Source organism: Muscardinus avellanarius (genome assembly GCF_963383645.1).
Source record: "Muscardinus avellanarius genome assembly, chromosome: 8".
Classification (NCBI taxonomy): domain Eukaryota; kingdom Metazoa; phylum Chordata; class Mammalia; order Rodentia; family Gliridae; genus Muscardinus; species Muscardinus avellanarius.
In genome coordinates this window covers 54,979,108-55,004,122 of record NC_137794.1, presented here as the reverse complement: position 1 = coordinate 55,004,122, position 25,015 = coordinate 54,979,108, and the positions used below count along the sequence as shown (strand labels likewise).

The 25,015-nt window shown below is 34.0% G+C and overlaps 1 protein-coding gene across 1 annotated transcript in view; it reads left to right on the top strand.

Annotated features, from left to right (window-relative positions):
- Window positions 1-25,015, top strand: part of ASCC3 (activating signal cointegrator 1 complex subunit 3) — a gene marked incomplete at its 3' end in the record, with an annotated part of 321,972 nt that overhangs the window by 228,738 nt on the left and 68,219 nt on the right. The window contains exons 34-35 of the mRNA XM_080700024.1: window positions 11,321-11,432; window positions 11,626-11,760. Of these exons, the coding sequence (XP_080556150.1) occupies window positions 11,321-11,432; window positions 11,626-11,760 (247 nt within the window). The remainder of the gene's footprint in view (window positions 1-11,320; window positions 11,433-11,625; window positions 11,761-25,015) is intronic.

Genomic DNA, 25,015 nt, shown 5'->3' with positions numbered 1-25,015 from the left:
TTGAGTAATGGCAGTTGATTCTTAAATTAACTGAGCTCATATGCTATAACTACATTGTTGTAATAAAACCAGGGCTAAGAACCAGAACACTGATCCTTGTTTTAGCACTACCTGGTATTCACTGTGTGACTCTGAGGCACTTCACCTCGTAGAGCTTCAATTTCTTCATCTGGAAAATTAGTAATAGCCTACCTCCCTCACTGGGTCCTGTTGAGAATCAAGTAAATGAGTTAAAGCCTTTCTAGTTCTGTACTAATTGTAAAGAGCCTAATTAATAGCTGTTATCCTACACTCCTTGACAGTGGCTTGGTTGGTTTGTACCATTCTAAAGAAGACTAAGATTCTAATCATTTTAGTAAGTTTTGTGTGATTAGCACACAATTGTGTAATTCTCTGGGAGGCCAATTGAGTTATTTATCAAAGTAAAGTTTCTTATTGAATGAATACACAGAAACATTGCACAGGAATCTCTCCATTTTAAAAAACTTTTTTTAATCTTTAAAAGTATTTGAGAAGAGAAAATTCATTTTCATTTTGGAAGAATTGAAGAAAAAAATAAAAAATAGTGCAAGAAATGCTGTTTACCTTTCACCCAACTTCCCCATGTTCACATTTTCCATAGCCATGATACAATAACAAATTCAGGAAGTTAACATTTATACAATACTATTAACAAGTCTACAGGCTTTTTTACAGATTTCTCATTTTTTTTTTACAGATTTCTCATTTGTCCTATTAACATCTCTTCCAGGATCCTGTTCTGCTTAGTTGCCTTCATTTCCTTATCCTCTACTTTCCTTAGTTTCTGTTTAATATCCTAGGTTGCACTTAGTTGTCTTGTCAGTTTAGTCTGTGATATTTCCTCAGTCTTTCTTTGTCTGTCATAACCTTGGCTCTTTTGAAGAATGCTGGCAGTTATTTTGCTGACTGTCCTTCAGTTTTGGTTTGGTTGAGGTTTTCTTCATTTCTAAATTCGAGTTAGACATTTGGGGCAAGAATATTGCAGAAGTGATTCTGTGCTCTCTCAGCCCATAATTTTAAAATTCTCCACTAGAGTGCCTTTCTGTATTTTAAATTTTCATTTACATGTAAGATACCCCAGAATGTGATACCACACTTTGCCCTTGATCAGGTTGCAGTTGTATTTTTCTACCCAGCCTCTGAATACTGCCATGTGGACTTCCCACCAGCATTTCAAGTGGCCCATGTCTAAGGCTGAATCATAAAACTATCAAAATCTTTCTTTATTCTATCTTGCTTTTGTTAAAATGATCACTGCATCTATTTACATTCACTTCAAATTTGAATTTGCTTTTGAATTTTCCCTCTTGCTTGCTTCCCATAGTTCTTCAACTGCTTAATTTTTAGTCTATCCCTAATCTAGCCTAATTTGAAAACTGTTAGTATTGATCAGAAATTAAATGAATTATACAGGAGGTAGAAGCTAGATGAGGTTGTTTCCTTTAAATTTCAGATAATGAGTAGGATACTGTCCAGTGTTTACATTTTTTTCAACCATGAGAGTGAGATGAGCCAAGAACACAGCTGGAGACACCATGCAGAATAGGGCTCCCACAGAGAAGGACCTGGAGTAGACATCACTCCCTGTTGCTCTGGGCACAAACTGCCTTCTATTTAATAATATTATACTGAGGAAATCCACATGCTCCTGTAATAAACAGTAGTAATTTGCGTCAGAACAAGAAGCTCAGAGGAGAGGCTTATCACAGTGGACAAAGGATGACATTTTGAGGGGAAATTAGACTAAGCCTCTGATCCAGGAAACTTCTTGGGTATTGGCATCTTGTATCATTCCTGCTCACTCACGGTTGTGACTGGTATACTCCATGTAAATAATCAGGTGTTCCTGGGTTCACATTGCTTCACTTACTTGATCTGATGTTTATCTTTGCCTAAGAGGAAATTTGGGGAGTGGGAATCAGAAGGTATGTCATCTCAATGATTTTATTTGTTCCAAGCACTTAGCACTTGGGGCAGCTGTTTTCCTTGCCTCCTTGCTGCTACAGCAAGATTAGGTATCCCCACCACTAAAAGCCGGATAGATCAAAGGAGACCTCAGCTCCCACGTCCATTGGGTAAGAGTTTTCTCTCACTTGGCGCTTTTGCTGTCACTCCTGCTGCAATACCCTCCCCAGCCCATCTAGCCAGCCAAGCCCTGATCTTCTTACAAAGCCAATCACACACTGGTAAATGCAACTTCATTTGATTTTCAGGGGGTGAAAGCTTACCCACTCTTTCTATATTGTTTGTGCTCATTGTCTTGGGATAACCTTATATTATGGATTGGTTATAGAATGTCTCCTACAAGAGCTCATGTATTTCAAAAGTGATATAATTGAATCCTGGGGGTTCTAATCTCAGCAGTAAATAAATCCATAGATTTATTTATTGATTAATTATTATTTGGGTGGCAAGGTAGGCAGATAGGGTGTGGCTGGAGGAGGTTGGTCACTGGGACTAAGGGGATTTATATATTAAATATATAAAAAAATATAGGACCCCTATCCTCTCTCTGCTTTCTGTTGCCATGTCCTGAGATTCCCGAATGTGACCTGGCCTAACGAAGACTGAAACATCCAGAACTATGGGCAAATAAATCTTGCTTCCTCTAAGTTGTGGTTGTCAGGTATTTTGGGTCACAGCAGTGAGAATGCTAAGCAAAATCAACTGACTAGATTAAAACTATCACTATTATTATTAAATCAGATCGACTATAATATTTACTATTACCAATTTCCCTAATGTAAAACAAAACTTCTCAGGTTCAATTTTTAAAACCAAATTAAACATGATTTACAAGCAACATACCAAAATAATATAGAAAAGTTGAAAGAGAGAGAATAATAAAAAAGAAAAAAAGCTGGGCTTGGTGTGGCGCATACTTGTACTCTCAGTACTTGAGAGGCTGAGACAGGATCAAAGGTTCATGGCCAGCCTCAGCTACTTAATGAGGCCCTCCCCAATTTAATGAGACTCTGTTTCAAAATAAAAAATAAAAGATTGGGGGGTATAGCTTGGAGGTAGAATGCCCCTGGGTTCCATCCCCAGTACTGTTAAAAGAAAAGAAAGAAAAAGCAATAGCTGCAGGATTAATATCACACAAAATGAAATTGAAGGCCAAAAAAAAAATTTAAAGGACAGCAGTCACTAAGAAGTTTTAGTAGTTTACAAATGTTTAAGTAACTAAAAACAGCATCAAAATACATAAAGCAAAAGCTAACAGAAATCTAAAGCAAATTAAAATCCAACTAAATTATGGTTGTATTGGAAGACTTTTAACACATCTCCTCCCAAAATTAGCATGTCAAGGAGATCAGTATTTCATGAAACAGAGGTTTTGAATAACAAGTGACAGCCTTGAATTATGTGTATCTTTGTAAGTTTGCCCCTAAAAAATATGCAGTACTCATGGAAAATTTTATTTATAAAAATTTTCCCTGAACTAGACCACAAAGAGCATCTCAACATATTTCAAAACATAGAGATCATAGGGCTGCATTTTCAGTGTGTAATGTAACACAGATTGAGTATCCCCTATACTAAAATGCTCAGGAACAAAAGTGTTTAGGATTTCAGATGTTTGAAAGTTTTGTAATATTTATCTACTGAATAAGTTCCAAGTCTAAACACAGATTATACCAGTACACATAGCTTGAGGTTATTTTATTTAGTATTTTTAGGGTGCCTGCATTTTGATGACGACTCTTCACATGAGATCAGGTGTAGAATTTTCTACTTGTCACACTGTATCAGTGCTAAAAGCATTTCAGATTTTGAAGCATTTCACACTTTAGATTTTAGGTTAAGGGTATGCCTCTACCATCTTGTACCTCATTAAGATATATGACTACAATGCACCAATAATGATAAAGGGTACTTCTTCTGTAAACCCAGAAATAAACTTTAAAAATAACCAGGACACAAACTATAATTGCTAGAAATTTTTAAAAAAACTTTATTCTAGTAAAAGGTGAAATGCATACAAAAACTAAACTAGCAATATACAAAAACAAAAGCATTACATAGCAAACAAACCCTGTGGATTCAAACCAAAGCAGAATTCCAAGGAATATTTTTATCCTTAAAGACCTAAAAAAAAGAATGTTCAAAACTAAAATAACTAAACATTAAAGAACAGCAACAAAACACAAGTACATCAAAGGAATTTGAAGGATAAAAATTTTAATTTATAAAATGGCAAACAAAAATTTATAGTAATGTTTATGGAGTATATACTATATTTGAAATGCTATTCCAAGAGCTTAACACTTCTAGTATTGCTAGGATCTCTCTTTTATAATTGAAGAAAATGGAACACAGGGAGATAAAGCAACTTAGCCACAATAGCACATGAGTAGCAGAGCAACACTGGGATTCCTTCACATTCTCCATCACCAGGCTCACCATCAGGTCCGGAACTCAAAAGTCCCTCCGCCCTGTCCATGGCTCTTTTCAGTGCTATGCTGAAACATGTCGTTTTGAAGGAGGAAATTATTCCATACTAATTCTTAATGTATGAAATTGTGTTCATTTGGTGCCATCCCAGAAAACCAAATGGTTAGTTTTAATATCTATACCTCTACATGTAGATAAAAGTGGAAAATGTACCTAAATAAGTTTAACAACTTACATGTTTTAATCAGCTGTAGTCAAGATTTCTGACACTCTTTCTAATCAACATTTTTTTTTAACAAAATTGCTCTAAATCATCAGTGGGGAGACATTTGAACGAATATAGATTTCCTTTTTTTTCAGTTTTAATTGACAAAGAGTGTCAGTATCGTGGAGTAAAATGTGACGTTTCAATACCTATATAAAGTATAAAAAGAACATATCAAGCAGATTAATACTCATCAAATTGCATAATTATAGCTGCTTTGTACTAAGAACTTTAAAGTCCATTTTTTAGAAATTGTGTGATGTGTAACACATTACTATTAGCTGTAATCACTACTTGTTCAATAGATCACTGGAGTTTATTCCTCCTGTCTAACTCAAACTTTGCATTACTTGATCAACATTTAATCCTAATTTTCCCTTTTCCTTGTCATCTTGCCTGCTCCATCTATCTCTGGTAACCAACTTTTTTTTTTTTTTTTTTTTTTGCGGGTCTGGGGATGGAACCCAGGGGCATTTGACCTCCGAGCTACAGCCCCTGCCCTATTTTTTATTCTTTATTTTGAAACCGGGTCTCACTGAGTTGCAGAGGGCCTCACTAAGTAGCTGACGCTGTCCGCGAACCGCGATCCTCCAGGTGTCAGCCTCCCGAATGCTGGGATTACAAGCGTGCGCCACCACACCCGGCTCTAACCAACATTTTTTTCAAGTTTAGTTTTTTTTATTTGTGATTCCACATGCAAGTGAGATTGTGCAATATTCATCTAAGTACCTGGCTTGTTTCTTTTAACATAATATGCTTTAAATTCACTATGTTGTAGCAATATGCAGCTTTGTTCTTTAATAATTATTAGTATGTATATATACATATGTACATACATATATATGTATATACACACAGCTTTTTAATACATTTATCTATTGATGGGCTTTTAGATTGTTTCCCTATGTTTGCTGTTCTGAGTAATGCTGCAGTGGATAAGGGGATACAGATATCTCTTCAACATACTGACTTCATTTCCTTTGTATATAACTGGCAGTAGAGTTGCTGGATCATATGGTAATTTTGTTTTTAGTTTTGTGAGAAATCTTCATACTGTTTTCCAAAATGGCTTTACTAATTTACATTCCAATCAATAATTTATGAGAATTTATTTTTCTTAACACCCTCATGAATGGCTCTTGATGATAGGTAGGTAGGTAGGTAGGTAGGTAGGTAGGTAGATAGATAGATAGATAGATAGATAGATAGATATTTTTTGTCTGTGTTAAAATCACCTTTTCCCAAAGCTGAAAGCAAATAAAGACACAGGAGTTCAGGAAACTGGTCAATTTTTCCTACTTATTTTCCAATCTGCTAAACATTTTAAGATAAGCTGGGCGTGGTGGTGCAGGCTTGTAATCGCCGCTCTTGAGAGGCTGAGACAGGAGGATCAAAGCCAGCCTCAGCTACTTAGTGAGGCTCTCAGCAACGTATTGAGACCCTGTTTCCAAATAAAATATAAAATTGGTCTGGGAGTATATCCCGGAGGTAGAAAGCCTCTGGGTTCAACCCCAAGTACCACAAAAAAAAACCTAAACATTTTAAGATAGCCAAATCATTGCCTCAAATCTAGAGTTCATACTAAGTGTAGTTTTAATTGTTTCTCAATATTCTCTGTCACCCATTACCATTAACTGAGACTTGAATTTTCTTGAGTGGGTGGCATGTATATGCAAGTGTTTCTGCCTACATATGTAGGTAACAAAGAGATGGGCTTATTTAGCCATTGAAAAGGAGACTACTTTCAAAATATGGTCATACATAGATATGTAAAGATGACCTGATTTTCCAACCATGCTAATTCTCAATATATGACAGTTGTGTTTCTTTGATGCTACTCCCTCCCCCCAAAATGGTCAGTTTCATTCTCCAGCCCCCTTCAGTTAATCATGCTATTTAAAAGTTAATCATACTATTTCTTTTGGTACTACACCAAAAGAAAAACTTATATAACAAAGATTTCACCTGTTGTTCTTAGGTTGCTCACTATATGACTGTTTATATTTTCATGTGCGTGCATAGCCACAGGTACACAAATATGAGTAGAGATATATGATTATATATAAATATATATGTACACACATATATGTATATATGCATATTATATGTATATGTATATATGTATATTCTCTTGTTCAAATATAGATAAACACATGTACTGGTGCTTTCATAAAATATAATATATTCCAAATTGAGTTCTGTATTCAATTTTTATTTTCAGTTTTACTCCCTGTTTTTCACCAGAAAAAGCTTTTAGATATTTCTGGGGCAGAAATGCTGTGGTAGTTTCAGCTGTCCCTGCGACCACTGTCATTATTTGTGTCATTATTACTGCTGCATAATCTGAACATAAAAAAAGCATGGTGCCGTAACAAACGACTTCCCAGTACTGACAGTTATAGCAGTGGCATTTCAATATTGATGAAAAATTTCCCAGCAAGATATCTGGCCAGGTTTACATAAACCAAACAGGAAATGGCTGCCACTATTCACATTAAATCTAAACTGTGCAGTGTAACTTTATCTGTGTTTTATATTGTTACAAAATCTCTTTGATTCCCAATTGGTGAAATTTCATCCATATTAAAGTTGAAAAAAAAACAACTTGAGGTTTCATATTGTATTCGTCTCGCTTGTCCTTTGATAAGCTCTCATAAAGATAATTGTTGAAAAGCTGTAAAGCTGGTTTAGTTTTTTACTAAATTGTATGAACTTAAAAAGTATATGGTAGTGAGAGGTTTGCTATGACTTGGTCCCAGCAGACTGCTAATAGAAGTTAGCTTGCCTAGCCGTGTGCTAGATGCTGTCAGTATCAAACTGCCTTTGACTTTCACACCTCTCGGGGGACTAGTAATTGTTGTGTTCAAACAGCCTGTAATTGTGATCCCGCTGGCTTTCTCAGTACGCTTCTGGCTATTAGAATCATTAAACAACTCAGCACCTGTTAACAGCATTGTAAATATTCAACCCCGCTTGTGTGCAGGTTGAGTCCAATATAGAGAAATCTTGCCGAGCTCAGTCTCATAAATTAGAGCTTCTGACAAGTCAATTATTGTGAAACTGGGTTTCTCTGTGAAATAAATGAAATAGCATGCTGACAAAAAGGTAGGCTGTCTGTTTATAGCAAAGAGAAGATAATGACTTGATGATTCGAAGCAGTGAGCATGAAACTACATTGTATCCTTTATCTGTAATTAAACAGTTGTGGAAAATTTCTGTTTAAATAACCAGTAAATTATAAATTTTGTACTGTGGAGAGTGCACTATGAAAACAGACCTTTTTACTTAGCCATTGCATGCTTTTTCAAGTTGGTAAAGAGATTATTGAAATTAATGGTGAGTAATGTTTTAAGCTAAATGGTTAGACTTGCTCAGGCTAGAAATAGCACAATGACTGAAAAGTTCATTCATAGACATGAAAGCCATATTATGCTACTGAGACCATGAAAATCTAAACTCCATTCTTTATTCACAGAAAAGTATCAAAACATTTTAACTCTAAATTTTATGTAACATAAAAATAATCCTATTTATATTTAATTATATTATTTTACAATGTCTTGCAAATTATATATCTAAGATGCAGCAATCTTACTTATACAAGAATTTTAAAATGTCTTAAGCAACCTGAACCAAATACTAACAATGAATAATATTTAGAAAAGATGAATGATGTTCCATTACCTGAATTAAATTTTGTATCTCATCTGTCTTATAAGTCAATAGGGATTCTAGGGGGAAAATTAAGAATGAATAACAGTGCCAAGTTTTTGTGTGTTTCCGCTCAAATAACTGTTAATTTTTAGCAAGTTCATTTATGAGTAGTATTTAAATGAGGTCATCAGATAATTTTTATAGACCCAGAGATATTAATTTTAATTGATTTATTTTTTCTTTTTGGCAACTTATTTTAAGCATTTTAGAAATAATTATACTGTATTTTATCTGGATGAAAAAAACAAATTTAGTCTTTTCAAAATAAGCAAACTTTAGATGTTAGCCTATCCACATATACTGTGTGTACAAAGAATAAAATAAAACCGAATATAGTGAATAATTTTTTGAGAATCTATAAGTTTCGAAGGAAAGTTTTTATTATTGGTATAGTGAAATAGTATACAAGTATACCACATTTGCTTATTAAAGCATAAAGTGGCAAAATCAGGGCCGGGCATGGTGGCGCACATTTGTAATCCCAGTACTTGGGAGGCTGAGACAGAAGGATTGTGCAGGTTCGAAGCCAGCCTCAGCTACTTAGTTTCCAATTAAAAATATAAAATAGGTCTGGGAGTGTAGCCTGGAGGTAGAAGACCCCTGGGATCCATCAGAAATAAAAAAAATAAATAAAGTGGCAAAGTTAGCATTCTAGTCATATCTATAGGATAATTGATTATGGTAATCTGTAGCAACATCCATGAACTTTTTTTCAAATGTCCTAATCAGTTTATAAAGAAAAATAAAACTGTATCTTTTTATTTATGGTAATATTTTTATAATTTTAATTACATGGTTAATTTTTTATTCCTATTCTACAAATGATACTACTTTTTTTTTTTTGGTGGTAATGGGGGTGGAACCCAGAGACCTTCTACTTCTGGGCTATACTACCAGACCCATTTTATATTTTATTTGGAAACAAGATCTCACTAAGTTGCTGAGAGCCTCACTTAGTAGCTGAGGCTGGCTTCAAACCTCCACAATCCTCTTGTCTCAGCCTCCCAAGCACAGGGATTACAAGTGTGCGCCACCACACCCAGCCAAATGATACTACTTATACATTATCTTCAGCATACTTTTGCTAGTGTTTCCAACTTAGAAATACCTTTATCAAGTATGTATTAGTCTAGACATCTACAAATAGTATTGGAAAATTTATTGGCTCAGCAAGCCAAAAAAAAAAAAAATGTGAAATACAAAGCAAGCACTTGTATTGCTGAAATTTGACTGATGGATTTCATTTCTTGGAAAATTTTAAAGAGAAAAATATTTTAATAATTTAGAATGACTTTGGGGGATCTCTCTTATATGGAACTATGAATGTTCAGAATTATTTTTACCTCTAAAGTAGAAAGCATTATTCTAACTAAATCCTCCAGCTTAGTCATTTTGCAGGGTAAAGGAAATATTTTTTAACTTTTTCTAATGTTGGTCTTTCATTTTTGTGTATGCCCGTTGGACACAAATTTAAACTTTTTTTAGATTAATAATAGCACTGGATTCAATACCTATTTATCTCTTCATTGACAAATACTGCTTTATTTTGGTTTATGACAAGAGTTGGTTTATTTTTTTTAGAAAAAACAATAATTTTTCCGCGGACTAAAAGTAACCATTTTTTTTAAGAAAGGTTCTATAGCCAGATAAATTCTAGTATCTTACTAATCCTTATTCATTGGAGACTCATAGTTGAGTGTACTTAGCTATTGCACTACTCTTTTTTTAAAGAAAATATCTCCTAATGTGATTTGAGGCCTGACTTCATATATAAAAAGAAAAGCCCCCAAATAGTCATGTGAACAGTGTTTCTCTTACCCTCTCAGGCTATGATTTCTTGTAGGCCTCTTCTATTTGAGATTAACACCCTTTACCCTTCCCAGTCCTCTACACATGTGAAGCTGCCATGTTGGGGTTTTAGTGATCAGAACCTATATTTCATACCTTCTAAGACTACTTTCCACTCCTGTTTCTTGATTTGAAGGAGGAAAGACCACATGAATTCTCCATGCTAACTAGGATACAGGGTTCATCCAGTATGAATTAGAAAACTGGCATGATTGTAGATATCGATCTTGACCTTTTGATCTTTGACAGGCACATTCTTAGTGATCACAGAGATTTGCCAAGAACCTCTGAGTGGCAGGGAAGAGCATTCACATGAATTGCATGTCCTTGGACATTTTATTTGGAAAATAAACGAAGCTGGACCTATATATTTATGTATATTGAAACTCACAGTGTTTTTATTTTTGGTTGATCATATACCTTTAAGTCAGGATGGCACTTGTTTCTTCAGCACTAATGAAACAATAATTGGCTATATTTCCTAAAAGAACTACTACCCAAATTGATTGTTCTAAAAGTATTGTAAAGTTACTGAGGATAGTTTTTTTATATTTATATAGATAAATATAATTATACACATTTCAAATTTTATACTTCATTAATTGAGTGCATAAGTTTAGTTTGGTATACATGGGAAAACTACTACCCAAATTGATTGTTCTAAAAGTATTGTAAAGTTACTGAGGATAGTTTTTTTATATTTATATAGATAAATATATTTATACACATTTCAAATTTCATACTTCATTAATTGAGTGCATAAGTTTAGTTTGGTATACATGGGAAAACTGAAATAATATCTGTTTATATAAGTTTTTACATAGGAGACCTAGTGTTTTTAATGGGATGCAGAACTTTTTTATCTTATTTATTTTTAATGTAATACCATTTCATTGGTGTCATAAAATTTTAATATGAGGGCTTTGATCTGTAAGGAGGAAATGGTAATTGTAGTTGCTTTATTTCTTTGATTTACTATAAATGTAATTTTTAAATCCTGAAAAGAACTGTGAAACTGAAGTAATAGTTTTAGTAGAAAATATTTTGAATCACATAATAACCTTGCTTGTTTTCTAGCTACTACAATTTGGGAGATGTGAGCCATGATTCTGTGAACAGGTTCCTGTCCCATCTGATTGAGAAATCCCTGATTGAATTGGAACTTTCCTACTGCATTGAAATTGGAGAGGTATGACTTAGTTACATGTATTTTAATTGCCCAGCTTTTTACTAGTAGGTCTTTGGTTCTAATGATATCAAAATTTGTAACAAAAATTGTTGTACTAGCAACCTGTAGTATCAATTACTGATTTTATAAAAATATCTACTTCCTTTGTACTTTTTAAATATATCATTTTGTTGTTGTTGTTCTCTTGAAATAGGATAATCGGAGCATTGAGCCTCTGACATATGGCCGAATTGCTTCCTATTACTACTTGAAGCACCAGACAGTTAAAATGTTCAAGGACCGCTTAAAACCTGAATGCACTACTGAAGAACTGCTATCAATTCTGAGTGTGAGTTTCATATTAGTACATTATATTTGAATCTATATTTCATACCTTCTCTTTTAATTTGTCTTAAATTGTTGCCATCCAGTTCCTGAAATTTAACAAAAACTATTTACGAAGTTAGCTCTGTCAATAAGATTACTAGGAAATTTCATATTTAAGCCGGGCGTGGTGGCGCACGCTTGTAATCCCCGCGCTTGGGAGGCAGAGACAGGAGGATCGCGCAGGTTCGAAGCCAGCCCTGCTGGCGTAAGAGACCCTGTTTCAAAAATATAAAATAGGTCTGGGAGTGAAGCCCGGAGGAAGAAGGGCTTCCAGGAACCCCAGTACCACCAAAAAAAAAAAAAAAAGAAATTTCATATTTAGACCAAGTTCCAAATAAATAAAAGTTTAACACACATAATTTATCATCCAGAATTGGATCCTTCTGATGGTGGGGTGGTATATTATTAATATTTAAACCAGGATAAAATATAGAAGCTGGATTATCCTGAGCAAGCCAAGTGATTGCCCTTACATATAGTCACCTTTCAGAATTATGATTGAAGACATTTCTTAATGCTTCTGGATGGTTGAATATTTAACTATGTTGATGCTACTGAAGTTTCTTTACTTAAGGATCCACATTGATTTAGTTCTCCTATTAATACCAAGAAGTTGTTTAATCTCCACTCCCAACCCTGCATACTCTCTCTCAGGAACAAAAACAGGTGTATCATATGGTAAAACACTATCCTATGCACATTTTTACTTTTTTGCCAGGAAGGTAAGAACTAAATTTAATATTGAAATTAAAGTTACTATTAGAAATATCTTCTCCATCTGCCTTTCCACATGCTATATACTTTACACATTCATTTATTTATTATACTTTGTTGAGTCTGTGGAGTAATATTCTATAAAACTTAATTGACATAATAGTCAAGATAAACAGAAATATATCATCTATTATTTTACCCTTGGGGTGTTATGGTGCTTTTAAAAAGAGTGAAGAATCATTAGACTATACTGTTTTTAAGGTCTTTCTCATAGTCTTTCTCATAAGTCTTTCTGCTATTCTGTGGTAATTCACTTACTAGATTTTTTCCCTTTATTTTTCTCAACAAACTTTTATATCATACTCACAGATTTTTAATTTCTTAGGTCTTTCTGTCTGAGAAACTTCTCTATAGATTTTGTGCCCAGCATAGGCCAAGAACATTTTAGTGAGTCAGAAATGATTATTAATGAATCACTTGATAGATAGAGGATGTATGGATGGATCTTGTATTAATGAGTTGTTCACTATTTGCTCTGTAAAAAAAAAAAAGAATATATAATTAAAGTATGTTAGGCAGCTATCAAAAATATTTTTAGAAGTAAAATTCATTTCTAAGAGAATATTTTTAAATATAATGAATTTGTTTAAATCCCTAAGGATGAGACTATCATCTCCTAGGTAAAGATTCATAACAATCAGGTTTCTCTGGGAGAATGACTGTTAGCACAGGCTGTAAAGTAACTGTTAATAAATGTGGGCATACATCTGAAATTATTTTGTTAGTTTAATAATAAAATTTTACTTCATAGTCTCTTGCTCTTTTGTGTTGCTATGACAAATCCCCAAGTCTGGGTCCTTTATAAGGAAAAGACATTTATTTGGACTCAAGGTTTAGGACCTAAAAGTTCTCAGTTTGGGCAGCCACATCTTGAAGTTCCCAATTTTCCATCATTCCAAGGCAAATGACACACATGGTTAGAAAATGTGTAAGAGTATGTGACTTATAGAAGAACTAAACATATGGGGTAGCCTCACTTTATAGCAAACTCCTCTTACAACAGCTTAATCCAGTTCCTGTGACACGTAAGTGACTCCTGTCAGTCAGGCATTCATTTCTACGAGTGGTTCCCCATGATGTGATTTCCTCCCACTAAGCCTCACCTCTTAAAAGTCCCACCACATTTCAATAGTATTATATTATTTTGAAATACTTCATCAATTGTTTTTGTTTGTTTGTTTGGTTTGGTTTGGTTTGGTTTGGTTTTGGTGGTACTGGGGTTCCTGGTCGACTTTCTACCACCTGGCTACACTCCCAGACCTATTTTATATTTTTGAAACAGGGTCTCTTAAGCCAGCGTGGCTGGCTACGAACCTGCGCAATCCTCCTGTCTCCGCCTCCCAAACGCGGGGATTACAAGCATGTGCCACCACGCCCGGCTTCGGCTTCATCAGTTGTTTTAATCCTACTGTCCTAAAGAAGAATGAGTGATTCCTTCACTGTAATTGTTCTTAATGCCCCTATTGAAATTTTTGTGTTCCCCTTTCCTTTGACCCTTTTCATCTCTAGTGACCACTATTCCACTCTGACCTTGTTGTTGTTGTTGTTGTTGTTGTTGTTGTTGTTGTTGTTGTTTACAGTACTAGGGATTGAACCCAGGGGCATTCTACCTCTGAGCTATACCCCCTAGCCCAATTTTGGTTTTATTCTTTATTTTGAAACAGGGTCTCACTAAGTTGTGGAGGGCCTCACTAAGTAGCTGAGGTTGGCCACAAACCCAGATCCTCCTGTGTCAGCCTCTCAAAAACTGGGATTACAAGCATGCACCACCACACCCGGCTCTTCACTGTGTTCTTTTAAAAGACTGATTTATTTGTTTACACAAATGGATGAGAACATGTGGTATTTGCCTTTCTGTGTCTGGCTTATTTCATTTAACATAACAACCTTAAATTCTATCTATGTTACTATAGATTACAGGACTTCATTCATTTGATGGCTGAGTAGTATCCATTATGTAAATATATGACATTTTCTGTATTTGTTCATCCAATCATTGACATATGATTCCATATTTTAGCTGTTGTAAATAGTGCTACAATAAACATGGGAGTGCAAGTATCTTTTTGGTATAGTGATTTCATATTTTGTAGATATATATCCACCAGTAGAATTTCTGGATTATATGGTAGTTCTACTTTTAGTTTCTTGAGGACTCTTCTTACTATTTTTTTATAATTATACTAAGCTGGGCATGGTGACACATGCTTGTAATCCCAGTACTTGAAAGGCTGAAACAAGAGGATTACAGGTTTGCTTCCATCCTCAGATTCTTAGTGTGGCCCTCCACAACTTAGTGAGACTGTGTTTCAAAATAAAGGATAAAAAATAGGGCTGATGCTGGGCATCATGATGCACCTTTGTAATCCCCAGGCTTGGGAGGTGGAGACAGGAGGATCGCACAGGCTCCAAGCCAGCCTCACTGGCTTAAGAGAACCTGTTTCCATATATAATTATATATATATTTCCATATATATATGAACCTGTTTCCAAATATAATTATATATATAAGAACCTGTTTCCAAATATAATTATATATATAAATATATATTTTATATATATTTATATATAATATATATATTTCCATATATATATATATGAACCTGTTTCCAAATATAATTATATATATATAAGAACCTGTTTCCAAATATAATTATATATATAAATATATATGAAATATATATAAATATATATATAAAATAGGTTTGGGAGTATAGCCCGGAAGTAGAAGGGTTTCTCAGAACCCCAGTACCAACAACAACAAAAAAAGCCAAAGGTTCTATGTTTTCTCTTACATGTGGAAGCTAGAGAGAAAAAAGGAAAGAAAGCAAGGGAGGGGAATCTCATGAGAATAAAAGGGAGACCAGTAGAGTAGAAGAAAAGCATAGGGTTGGGGTGGGAGAAGGGAAGATGCTGGGGAATTAAACTGACCAAATTATGTACATATACAGATATGTAACAATGAATCCACTATTATGTATAATCATAATACACCAATGAAAATTATATGTGACATTATAACCTAAAATTACAAGCATTAAATGTAGATATTAATTATGGGCAAAATAATTATTTCAGCATTCATTCCTTGTTGAGGACATATATTTTATGTTTTAAACAATCTGATGCTATTTTGTAAAGGTTAGGTATTTTATGAGAACTCTTGCCAAGCTCTTTTTTTTAAAAAACACTATGAATTAATAAGCTTCCTAATTAAGGCAGCTGCTTCACACCTCCATTGTTGACCAGTGACATTACATCTGTCTTGCTCCATGGATGCCCTCCTCATACCTATTAAACCATTTAGCAGTTTTGGCAACAGGAATTACATGGCTTGGAATTAGTAGTCTAATTAGACATAAGTGAAAATCCTGAGGGAAAAGGATATTTAGAAAGTAATTTGAAGAATCTCTTAATGATGTTGGCACTGAAAGCCCAAGTTCTAAAGCAGAAAGTGTCTTTTCTCATGACTTTTGATATGATCAGTAAACTTGAAGAAGGTAGCATATTTTAAAACAGTAATAGAAATGAAAAGCTTTCAAAGCTAGGAAAAATCTGTTGGAAATATATTTCAGAATATACCTACTACAGTGCTAATAACTTTTAAAGAAAGCAAATATGTATTTTGTCTTTAGAATTCTCAATAATTTTTGTTACAGTTCTTCTGACTATACAGAAATATGAGATTATAGTTACCTATCAAATATCTAGGTTGAGAAGTTGAAATACTGATTTTATAACATTTGGATATTCTAAAAAATGGATTTCATGTGTTATATAAAGTGAATGAATCCAAACTTAGAAGAGTATCCAAGCAATATGTTTTTTAATTAGATATTTATTTATATTTAATTTTTTATTGGTGCACTATAGTAATACATCTTAATGGGATAAAAGACTTGTAGAGACATACATGCACACATCATCCAATTATTGATATACCCAATATGTCAATAAATTTCAAACTTGGTAGCACTGCTTTTTTTGAAAATACACTGATTCTTTACTATTTAATAATGGAAATCATTCTTTACTATTTAATAATATCAAGCATTCTTAATACTAGAATTTTGTCATGTTTGGGCACAACTATAAATCTTTTGGTATAGCAAACCTGCAAAAGTATCTTTTACATATGACATTGGAAAAATAAGCAAGAAATTTTTTTAAAGAGAAAAATTTAAAACTCAATAAGTGAAAAGAACAAGCTAGTTTTAAATGGTATTGGTTAGAGACTCAGCATGTAAAATTAAAGAGTTCATTAAAAGGAAAATGAAAAAAAAAAGAGAGAGAGGTTAACAGAGTAACAGTGAACACCACCAACCTGCCATTTCCAAATAACCTCATGACAATCATAGGATCCCATCTGCTACTCTTTATCCTCCGATTGGGGGAACCTAATGGGATATCTTGCAGGGTTTGTGAGAAGAGCTTCCCTAACCCTCAGACTCGGGGGCTGCCTGGCATCTTCTGGAGAGGCACAGATGGCAAATGTCTTGAAATAAAAAGTATCTTTCTACTTCTTTTGGTTCCTTTCCCTTGAGACTTTTCTTATTCTCCATTATTTCTTAGCTTCTCCCAGCATTCTGCACTGACAAGCTTTCCTCAGAAAAGAGAAAGGTAAAATATTTTCTGGTAAAAGGCCTCACTCTCAGAAGAATCTGTTACAGTTTAGAAATTTATTCTAAAGGATTTAAAACTGTTATGTTCTGATGGATGTAAAATACATTTGTGATATTATCTGGAATTTTTATTATTTTAATTTTTCCTTTTTCCTAATCATTTTTGGTTTCCTAAATTGTCCCACTGAATAAAAGCAATTTCTAAAGTAACTATTAAAAAAGGGTTGTTAATTAAGAAATTAGATACTAAAGTATGAATAGCCTTGATATTTCTTTCATTATCACCTAGTTTACCATTTTAATTTTAAAAAATACAGCCTTGTCAAATATAACACAGTATAGAAAAACAACTTAAAATTCTAAGTTCCAACTATGTTCCCAACAGGGAAAAAAATAGAGTTGAAATTAGAATTAGTATCTTCCAGAAATTTGTCTTCTTATATCTTGATATTTTATTTATTTTTCTTTTTTTAATTTTATTTTGCCCTTTTATCCAAATTCACAAAGCAAGGTACACTCATGTTCTTCTCAGGCTAAACTGTCCATACAAAATATGTGTAGCTTGTCATGGTTTATTAAGATTTATTACGGCTCTGTCTACTACTAGTACTTAGTGTACTTGGGAAATACCAAAGAAACAGAAAACAAATTCATAGCTTTTAAGGATAATTTTACTAGAGGCCAAACATCCTAATGAACACAAAGGCATAAGCCTGCGTCTGTCTCTCTATACTTGCTGATTATCATTGTTTTACTTGTGTCTGGGAAGTACTTAGTATACTTGCAGCACTAAGGCTGGAGATTTTCTGTCATTGTCCATACCAGAAGTCACTTACCAGCCTGGCTGGATTAGATCAACAAGCACCTGGGTTCCCATGAAAGCATTTGCAAAGGTAGACTGATTAAACATTTCAAATTACAAATATCTTAAATGATTTCAGATGAATTAAGTATATTTATAAAACTGTAATAATTGCTTTCTAGGGAACCTTTTCAAAACTTGTCTTCTATAAATCAAGTTTATTGGGTTACAATTTATCTCACTCATTTAATACAATTTAGTTCACTCATTTAAAGTATGTTCACTAAGTTGTACAATCATTACTACAGTCAATTTTAGAATTTTCTCATCACTCAAAAACAAAAAAAGCTTCACAGTAGTCATTCCCAATTTCTCTCTTTTCATTGTCTCCTCCCCTAAGCCCTAGGCATTATACTATCTGCCTCTTTGTAGTTACCTATTCTGGATTTACCTATCACTCTTTTATAAGTGTAATTATTTATCCTTTGACCAACATTTTCCCATCCACCCACCCTCAACTACCTAAACTTCTGGTAACCAACATTCTACTCTTTACTTTATGAGATCAGCCTTTTTAGATTTTATATATGAGTGAAATAAAGCAGTATTCATCTTTCTTTGCCTGGTTTACTTCTATTTTTCTTTTTTAACTTTTTATTGGTGCATTGTAGTTATACATCTTAGTGGAGTACAAGATGGCAGAGGCATACATGTACACATCACCCAATGAGCCCTTACCCAGTTCCCACCCATTTCCTCCTCCTCCCTTCTTCTCATGTTTAACTTAGTGATTGATATGTTTAACTGTGTTCTCCAGGCTCTTCTGTGATGTTAAAGCTGAATGGTAAATATCCATTGTGTGTATAACACACTTTCTTTATTCTTTTTTTTTATTGGTTAGACATCTATGTTGGTTCTCTGTTTGGCTATTGTGTATAGTGCTGCAATAAACATGAGAGTGTAGGTATCTCTTTGACATGGCGATTTGAATTTCTTTGGAAATATACCTGATAGTGGAGTTCTATATTAAATGGTAATTCTGTTTTAATATTTTGAGGAACTTCTATACTGTTTTCCATAATGGTCATAGTAATTTATATTCTCACCAAAAATGTATTAATTGGATTGTTTTCTTGATTTTTCCAGATAATTTTCTAATAGTGTATGGAAATACTACTGATTTTTATCTTGACATTTTACTAATTTTGTTTATTAGATCTAACAGGGTTTGGCTCTGTGTGTGTGTGTGTGTGTGTGTGTGTGTGTGTGTGTGTCTGAAATCATTAGAATTTTCTCTATATGAGATTGTGTCACTTGGAATAGTGACACTTTAATTTCTTCCTTTCCAATTTAGATGCTTTATACCTTTTCCTCTTGCCTGATCACTCTGACCAGGTCTTCCTGGTTTTCAGAGTACTATATTGAATAGAAATGGCAAAAGTGGATATCCTTTTTTGAAAATATTTTATCATTAATAATAACTCTTTTTGAGGATAATCAACTTTTTTTTTTGGTGGTATTGGGGTCCCTGGAAACCCTTCTACCCCCGGGCTATACTCCCAGACCTATTTTATACTTTTATTTGGAAACAGGGTTTCTTAACCCAGCGAGGCTGGCTTCAAACCTATGCGATCCTCCTGTCTTCACCCCCCAAGCGCGGGGATTACAAGCGTGCACCACCACGCCCAGCAGGATAATCAACTAATTTAATTTTAAATACCCATGTCATATGAAAATATATATGAGAAGCTAATTTTATATATTACCAATGTCTTCTTAATGTTATAATAACTATTTAAGATTATCAGTACACATACAATCATACTGGGGTAATACAAGTCATTTTGTAAAAAAATTACATTGAAGAATATTATCTTGCCAAGAATGAAACCTCTCACACAATTTTAATCCTTTTTCAGTCTACTTTGGTTAAACAAGCATTGTTGATTTTTTTTAAATACATGAACCACAAATATAAATATCAATATTGAATAAAACATTTTAATCTAATTTTCATGTGCTAAAAATTGGCTTCTGTTTACTCTTTCTAATTTCATCCCAATAAAATTGAAGTACACTAAAATTAGTGTTTAGTCCAGCAGGTGGAGTAGTTCAGAAATCCATGGTAATTAACTTCTTCCTTTATTAATAATAGTGATTAGAATTTTTCAGAAACATCATGCCAGTACAAATAACATAAAAATGCTGTTTGAATTATAAAACTTGCCATCCTGCCTTTTTTCCTCAGAGTGCAGTCAAGTAGGTAAATAGATATGATTATTACCAATATCTAATTCAACAGAATGTTTAAGTATCATTTTTGGATAATAAAGCAAAAGAATAAACATTTTAACATTCTTTTAACTCTCAGGTAGTATAGCAGAGTACTGTAATATATTATTTTGGAAACATGGAATTTTAAAAGGAAAATATTCTTTGGTATTTAGGGAAAGTTAATCTTTATGCTACATAATGTTCCATGGTTTTTGTTATGTAACAATGTAGAGAAATACAACACAATTCCTATTTTAATAATGTCTTAACACAGTTTGGGGCAAAAGTTTTGTTAATTCTTTTGTGAAATTTATCCTTATAGTTTAAAAGTCATTTGCTTAGTCATCTTTATCAAATCTCATTTTATATATAATGCTACTTTTATAATTTTTTAGAAATGAAGTTACCCTTAACTAATTAGTCTCCTATTCTTAGCTACATTTCTTGTATATAATAAATAATATATCACAGGCTGGGTGTGGTGGTGCGCGCTTGTAATCCCAGCATTCAGGAGACTGAGATTGGAGGATCATGGTTCGCGGATAGCCTCAGCTACCTAGTGAGATCCTTTGCAAATCAGTGAGACCCAGTTTCAAAATAAAGAATAAAAAATGGGGCTGAGGGTGTAGCTCAGAGGTAGAATGCCCCTGGGTTCCATCTCCAGTACCACAAATATATATATGTATCATTCTCCCACCTTACTTTTACTTTAGACCACCAATAATCTTTGCACCTTAGCCATTATTCATTCTATCTTAGTTCATTCAGCCTGCTATAACAAAAATACTTTAGATTATGTGGGTTTAAAAACAAAAATTTAGGGGCCGGGATGTAGCTCAGTGGCAAAGAGCCTGCTTTGCAGGGGTGGCACTCTGGGTTCAATCCCCATTTCCAAAAAGACAAAAAAAAAAAAAAAAAAGAACCCTTTTTTAAAAAATAAGCTAAAAACAAATATTTCTCAGAGTTTTAGAGATTGGGAAGGCCAACATTAAGGCAACAGCAAATTCAGTGTCTGGTGAAGGCCTACTTCCTGGTTCTTTACATACCCATCTTCCCACTCTGCCCTCAACTGGCAGAAGTGGTGAGAGAGCTCTTTGAGGACTTAATGTTAAGGGAACTAATCCTACAAAAGAGCTCTTCACTCATGACCGAATAACCTCATAGAGACCTAGCTCCAAATGCCATCATATTAACAGTCAGGATTTAGTATTAATTTGGGGGAAGGTGGCAAACATTTAGTCAATAGCACAATCTATACGAAGAAATAGCTCTTGTTCATTTTTTCACAAGTTTCTTATATATAACTCCTTCTGACTCGTGCTTTTTATAGTCTACTTTAAAGAAGAAAAGCAGATAGAGCCAGGTGTGGTGGCACATGCCTGTAACTAACTTAGCAAGACCTTGTTTAAAAAGTAAAAAGGGCTGGGGGCATAGCTCGAAGGTAGAACACTCTGGGTTTAAAAAGAGGAAGAAAGGGAGAAGAGGAGGGAGAGAGTAAGGAAGAGCAGATGGTCCAGGTATACAATGACCTTTGAAATATCAACACTAATTTTATGCCCCCCCACATTAATTAGTCCTTCATTTAAAACTATGTTAAGTTATACAAGTGTCTGCCTGTGGAGCTAATATTTGCTATAATTTTATTTAATGATATTTCAAATATTCTGGATATAGCAGAAAACTAAGCTGATGTTTCTAGCACTCATGTGTCCACAATGTGCAGTAAACAAACATGTTAAGTAATTTCAAGTGAATATTAGTGAGATGAAAAAAAGTGAGGAATCTGATGGTTACTAGAGGAAACTGTTCTTAATAGGGTGGTAAGGGAAAGCTGTTCTGAAGCAAAAACATTTAAACAGAGAACTAAATGATATGAAGGAGCAAGTCATGAGGAGGCCTTAAGGAAGACATCTCAGGCAGAGAATAAAAAATATATATATAAAAGAAGGAAGAGCTGGGTAATTTCAAAGGAAAACAGAAATCCCAGGAGTGAGTACTGGGACAGCATGACATGCACAGGCTGGGTCATTGAGGGCCATGATAAGGAGTTTGGATTTTTTTTTTTTTTTTTTGGTGGTACTGGCGTTCCTGGAAACCCTTCTATGTCCGGGCTACACTACCGGACCTATTTTTTATAACACACACACACATATATATATATATATATATATATATATATATATATATATATATATATATATATATATATATATATATGGAAACAGGGTCTCTTAAGCCAGGACGGCTGACTTTGAACCTGCATGATCCTCCTGTCTCCGCCTCCCAAGCATGGGGATTACAAGTATGTGCCACCACGCCTGGCATGGAGTTTGGATTTTATCCTAAGTGTTTGGGGAAAATGGAAAGATTTTGATCAGATGAATGGTAGGTGCTACTTATACTGAAAATAAGCCTCTCTGGCTTCTTAGTTGAGAATTTGCTGTTATAAAAAGTACATCTAAGAGAAGATGGTAGCTTGGGCAGAATGGTTAGAAGTTGAAATGGTTTGTAGTGATCAGATTCTGGATATTTTGAAGATAGAACCAACAGGAATTAGTGATGTTATAAGTAAAGAAAAGAAATAAAGATGACACATAGATTTTGGCCAGAACAACTCCATAAGAGAATGACATTTAGTGAGGTGAAGAACACTGGGTAAGGAGCATGATTTAGCTATTTTGGGAGGAATGATGATAGTCATATGGATGGTATTCAGAATTTCAAAGTCACAGAGTTGGTTAACATCATCTGGGCAGTGAATACTGATAAGAAATCTGAAGATTGAGTTAACAAAGTGGAGCATGTAGAGGTTGGGAGAGAAGAAAAGAGAGTCCACAAAGAAAAACTGAGTGAGAAAAGATAAGCAAAAAAAAAAGAAAAATTTCAGAATAATGCATTGTCCTGGAATCTAAATGGAAAAAAAGTGTCTCAAAAAATGGATGAGGTTTAGCTGAGTTAAAGACTGTTGAGATAGAGACATGCATGATGAAACACACTTATAATTCTAGTACTTGTACAGGAGGAAGACAGGTTTGCAGCCAGCCTCAGCAATTTGTGAGGCCCTCTGCAACTTAATGAGACCCTGTTTGAAAATGAAGAATAAAATAGGTTTGAGGGTACAGCTTGGAAGTAGAATGCCCTTCTGTTATATCCCCACTACCAAAAAAAAAAAAACCAAAACTGTTAAGACATGAAGTTGATGACACCTGAGATTCAGCTTAAGATGGAGATCCTAGATGTTTTTAATGAGTAATTTCAGTAGAGTGGTAGAAACAAAAGCCCATTTGAGAGGACTCAAGAGAGAATGAAATTTAAGGAAGCAGAGACAGTAAATACAGCTACTATTACATGGAGGTTTACTGGGAGGATGATATAGAATGTTTTCCTATTATTGTGCTTTTGTTTATTTTGTTTTTATAGAAATTGCAGCATATTTGTATGCTGATAGAAATTATCCTAAAGAAAGATGGGAGAGAATGATAATACAGAAGGGAACACTGTCCTTAAGAAAAAAGGAAAATGATATTCAATGTATAAATTGAGAATTAGTCTTAACTAAGTACAAGTAAAGACAAATTACTCATTGGGTGGTGGGATAATGAAGGCATACTTTCTGTTTCCTCTGTTTCTTTTTTCATAAACTACAAAGCCAGGTCATCCGCTGAGACTAAGGTGAGGAAAAACATGTAAATATAAGAAAGGTAATCGATAGATTGAGGTGGCCATAGAGTAATACAACTAATATGGCTTTTGAATTTTAGAAACATAGGTTCAGATCTCAGCATCACCATTTTAACTTCTTTGTGTAAGTAGCAAGTCACTTAATTTCTCTGAGCCTGTTTCCTTGTTCACTAAAAAAAAAAAAAATGTAGTAATACCTGTCCTACTTTTTTAGGATTAATATGAGGGTCTAATGAGATAATTTAGATAATTAATATGTAAATGCTTATAAATCGTCATACAATTTTTTTTTTTTTTTTTTTTTTTTTTTTGGTACTGGGGTTCCTGGAAGCCCTTCTACCTCCGGGCTACGCTCCCAGACTTATTTTATATTTTTGAAACAGGGTCTCTTACGCCAGCGCGGCTGGCTTCGAACCTGCGCGATCCTCCTGTCTCCGCCTCCCAAGCGCGGGGATTACAAGCGTGCGCCACCACGCCCGGCGTTAAATCGTCATACAATTTTAAAGGATAATTTTTAGAACATATCTGACCTTGTTTAAGATAGGTGTGTTTTTTTAGGTTAGGGTTTTGTGTTTTGGTTTAGATACTTGTGTTTTGCTTCTGTTTTGCATTCAAAGCTATCTACTCTAGGTCCCTTCATAGTTTTTAGAAATTCAAAACAGTCTCTTTCTACACAGAAGGTAGCCCATTTAGGCTCACACTAAGAAATTTTTATTTCATTATTAGTAGCTTTGAGGAATAACAAAAACTATAGGGTATTATTTCCCTTATGAGCGCAAGTAATCTTTCCTTTTACCTTAGCATATAAATTCTTAGTTATTCATAATATATTATAACTTTGTTTGTGTGTTCTTGGTATCCTTGATTGCAGTGGCATTTTAAAAAATAAATTTTATTGTGCATGTATAATATTATGATTACTATAGATGGATAGTAAAGCAAATTAATACATCTATCATGTCACATAGTTGTACTTCCCTCCCCTACCCGGTGGCATTTTCTGATATTTCTCTTTCAGATTGTTCTGCCTTTACTCCTGATTCCCCTTTTTCTTTCATGCTGAT